The sequence below is a fragment of the Cajanus cajan genome, chromosome 4, assembly GCF_000230855.2.
Source record: "Cajanus cajan strain Asha chromosome 4, NIPB_CcT2T_4, whole genome shotgun sequence".
NCBI classification, from domain to species: Eukaryota; Viridiplantae; Streptophyta; class Magnoliopsida; order Fabales; family Fabaceae; genus Cajanus; species Cajanus cajan.
The window spans coordinates 11,642,040-11,647,046 of NC_138520.1; the positions used below are offsets into that span (position 1 = coordinate 11,642,040).

A 5,007-nucleotide genomic window follows, 5' to 3' on the forward strand; every position below is an offset into this window, starting at 1 on the left:
GTCAGACCAAGAATTAGCTTACGTCAACACCCTCTTAACCAATTACAATAGAAACTCTTTAAATTAATAATGTCAGGACTGGAGAAATTTATTAATTTAGAGAGTTATTAATTTATTGATAAATTAATAATTATTAATTTAAAGAGGATGACAACGAAGATGATACAACGAAGATGATACAGTGTCTTTAGAGTCTGTTACGCGAAAGGAAGCACTTAAGGCGTCGAACACTTTTCACAACTTTATGATACAATACAAAAATACAACACCTGAGCTATTGGATGCAATAAGAAAAGTTAGAGATGAGCTCCAAATAACTTGAACTTTAAAGAAAAACAGATAACTATTGAATCATATTTCAATAGAGTGTAATATATTTTTTTTCAGTTTCTATGAATTATTAATTTATGATTTTCTTGGGACCGAAAATTATAAAAGGATCTCCCGAAAAATTATTATCTTATTATTTTATCGAGTTTTTCAATTTTTTACATTGGCCCAAGTCGAGACCGGACAAATTTATTATTTTAGAGAGTTTATTAATTTACCGAGTATTAATTTAAAGTGTGACACCCTTACTACCCCAACACATATATTGTAATAATATAAACTAAGAAAATCAAATTTTCAAAATAGGTAAAAGGGTTCACATGAAACCTTTAGAAACATTCTTCAATATCCAAAATATTCTGAAAGTGAAACTTGGAAAATAAAACGTAAGAGGTTACAAAATATTTTCAAAATAATAGGTTCAACTCCGTATTCAAATACAATTCATGTACTAGAAATTCACTGCCCCGATGTCACAATATCAGAGCATACCCATAAATCAACTGTTGACATTCTAGATGCCACTCATAGCCAGATCTTCCTCACCTAAAATATCCACAAATTGTACGGTGAGAAAAGAAAATATCTATATGTAAAACACATAAGGAAAACATAACATAATCTCATCATTATTCATTACTTAATGAAATATTCACAAGCATTTATGTATATCATAATTAACAATCCTTTATCATCTTCACATCTCAATCCACAATTTCATCAATCCATCACAATCCACACAATCTTACACTTCACACTATGTCAAGGTCACGCTACCCATTTAACAATCTCAGGCCATGCTCGCCCCTGATATAACACTGTGCCAAGGTCACGTTATCCCTATCCCAGGGCCGTGCTCACCCCTGACATGTTAACCAAGGTCACGATATCCACGTAACAATTCAGAGTCGTGCTCACCCCTGATATAACACTGTGCCAAGGTCACGTTACCCCTAACCTAGGGCCGTGCTCACCCCTGACATGTTAACCAAGGTCACGATACTCATGTAACAATCTCGGGCCGTGCTCACCCCTGATATAACACTGTGCCAAGGTCACGTTACCCCTAACTCAGGGCCGTGCTCACCCCTGACATGTTAACCAAGGTCACGATACCCATGTAACAATCCCGGGCCGTGCTCACCCCTGGTCATAGGTGTGAAGAACCACAATCACATTTCATTCACATTCCACACAACATCTCACAGTTCAATTCCATACCACATACATAACAGGCAAGTCCAACAAAATAAGGGTTTACACACCTTTCGAGCAATTTACATCTAGATCATCAATTCTTATCAAATAATATACCAATAACATTCATAAATTAATATTATAAATAATGGAATTATCAATTTAATATAACTTTAACATAAACAATAAAACCCTCAATTCTTTCAAAACTTACTCACAGGCACTTTTCTACAGTTTCGTTCTCCCTCTCAGATCATCATTCTTATAAATTAAATATATATTTCTAATCCTCAACACATACAAAATCTAATGGTATCATTAATTCCTCAAACAGAAATATTTCAATTTTTCCAAAGCCTAGCCTACAGGCACTTTTCTATAATTTCGTTCTCTCTCCTAGAGCATCATTTTTACAAATAAATCATATATTCATAATCCTAAATTCATACAGAATCAAATAAGACCAGTAATTCTCCAAATAGAAATAATTATAAAATTGCTCATAATCCTAATGGATTCTTCCTCTACCCAATTCTCTCATGTAACTCTACATATAAATAATTCCCTTTTTCTCCCGTACCTGGATAAGCAGCAGTTGAAACTACAACAGGGATCTCTTGGTCTCCTCCTCTAAGTGCCCCATGGTCTTCAGAGAAGAAGAGGGGAAGAAGAAAGAGCAGAAGAGAATAGGAAGAGAGAATGAGAGATGTGTGAAAATGAGAGGTGAGGGGCGCTATTTATAGGATTTTAGGCTCACCTACCGGAACGGCCCGTTCCAAAAGTGGAACAACCGTTCTGGACCCTTCAAATCTACGCAAATTTTTGAACTGGAACGGCCCGTTCCAAAACCAGAACGGCCCGTTCCCAATCCCAGCAGAACGGCCCGTTCTCCCTCCGGAACAACCCGTTCTCCAAACCAGAACGGCCCGTTCTCCCTCTGAAACGGCCTGTTCTCAAAATCGGAACGACCCGTTCTCCCTCCAGAACGGCCCGTTCTGCTTCTCAAATTTTGGGCCTTTAACTTATTCCAGAACGGCCCGTTTCACTTTTGAAACGGCCCATTCTGGGCAATGAATTGGGCCTACGGCCCATTGAAAATTGGGTTGTTACATAAAGAGTTTCTACTGTATAGAGAATCTCCAACAAACAAGGGCAAAAAGCATACATACTGAGCGAACATGTAAAAAAAAAACTGCTACAAACCAAATAAATGCAACATAGATATAGAATCAATAAAGAAACATACATTATGAATGTCTTCACAGTAGAACCACCCGATTCAAACTTCAAAGCCTTCAATATATTAACATCCATGTTAACAACTTTCAATACCAAACAAACAAAAGTTACAAAAATCAGCAAAATCAAAGCTAAAGTCTGCACAACATTACAACCATCATCAACTCGCTTGAAAGCTTGAACTAATTATGTGGCAGTTACATTAAGAGTTAAGGACAAGGGTTATGGGAAGACTTTTTTCTTTCCTTTCATTAATTGATGTTGACTTTTGCCGTATTGGATGCTTTGGACACGTGGACCCTTGGTCTCAAATTCTTTGAACTAGTTGATAAGAATATCATATCCTTAATTGATGAACGTGCCTATATGTTGGGGACATATATTCTTAAAGGCACTTAAGAGTATTTATATATACCAAGGTTATTTATTTGAAATAAAAAACCTAGAGCAACAAAATTTAGAAGTGTTTTCAAGGATACTACTACTAGTCTTAAAGTGTGTTTGACAAAGAGAAAAGAAGTATATGAGAAATAGAATGAAAAAATAAAGAAAATAAAAATAGATAAATAAAAATAAGTTAAAAATAAGGTAATTACTACTGTTGAGTAATTGGACATATGATTCACTTGAGCTATAGTGAATACCAAATATCTCTAGTAAAATTAATTTTATCGGTTAAATTATTTTTTAATAAAATATGTTAAATTATTCACCTCGAACACGGAGATCGAGCTCGATATCCAAACACTACATGATATCGGTTAACACGCATGCCCACGGTCCATTGGACCACAAGCAATCATAGGCCCAGATCAACCCTATTCTCGTTTAGGGAGAAAACCCTAATTCACACCAAGGTACGTGTATTATATAAGAGACCCACACATCTACAAAGACTAACTTTAGCATCGTAGTCTCTTTTGCAAGTACCACCCCCATCTCGGCATGACCGACGCACCCAGTAGGAGAGGCTCATCAATCTCATCGGAGTGGTCGCCCCTAGACCAATCTCAGGTGAGAACATCTGGCTCCCACCGTGGGGCAGATCAAGAATTCTCTTTTCGGCCAATCTTATAGTTTTCACTCGAAGCCATAACAGAAGAGTGACAGACGAGGAAGATCTGGACGTATCAAGAATGGAAGGAGAAGCGACGCTAGTTGTGACAATTAATCAAGCAGGTCGACCAACTGCAACAACAACACACCGCGGACCTGGAGAACATGCACACCCAACATGAAGCCAGGTGGCGCTACGGGAAGAGAACGAGCACATCCGCGCTCAGCTCCATAAATGACCTCCAAACCCACCTCCTCAGCCAAGCAACCACCATGAGGAGGAGCACCAGTCGGTTTCCCCACCACTGACAGCGCACATGACAACCACTCATCGGTCAACGACGCATCGGTCACGCGTGCTAACACAAAGATCAGACCACGAAGTCAGCAACACGCTGCCAGGCTCTAGCACATCAGACAAGCGTCCTTCGTCATCCCTTCGTTGATGGCATTATGGAAACACCCCTTCGGATGGAAGCCCCTGAATATCGCTTGTATGATGACACCACTAACCCAGACGAGCACGTCGATATCTACGTCACACAGCTGAACCTATACACTAATGACGATGCTATCCTGTGTCGGGTCTTTCCGACCTCATTGAAAGGCCCGACACTTGCTTGGTATACCCAGTTGCCAACAGGATCGATCAACAATTTCGATACCTTGGTAAGACGATTTACGGCACAGTACGCAACAAGCCAGCCTCACCACATTACATCCGCTGCCTTAGCCAACCTCAGACAGGGCGATGACAAGCTGCTACAGAAATTCATGGAACGATTCGACAATGTCTCCATTCAGATCCGTAACTTGAATCCCGAAGTCACCCTACACGCCATGCTCATGGCACTGAAGCCGGGCCCCTTTGTTGACAACCTCTGCTAGCGACCTCCTTCTGACATGGATGAGTTATGCGCTCGGGTCACTGGATACATCCAGATGGAAGAACATACTAAGTTTTACAACCAAGTCTGTGGAATGTCGTAGGGGAAACAAGACCAAGTTCACAAGGATAAGTTGAGAATCTCCAACGACAACCAATTTAAAAAAGTGCGACAAAACAAGGGCGAGAATTACGACTTCTACACTCCCCTAAACACACCTCGGGTGCATATACTGGAAGAAGCCAATAATGTCGACCTGATCAGCCTACCACCACCCGGGCATAGTCCCAATAGTGTT

The 5,007-nt window shown here is 39.6% G+C and overlaps 1 protein-coding gene across 1 annotated transcript; it reads left to right on the forward strand.

Annotated features, from left to right (window-relative positions):
• Positions 1 to 4,275: 4,275 nt before the first annotated feature.
• On the forward strand, positions 4,276 to 4,710 carry LOC145957158 (uncharacterized). Its single transcript, XM_083073374.1, has one exon. It carries the CDS (start codon positions 4,276 to 4,278, stop codon positions 4,708 to 4,710), a length of 435 nt encoding a protein of 144 aa, XP_082929500.1.
• The last annotated feature ends 297 nt before the right edge of the window (positions 4,711 to 5,007 follow it).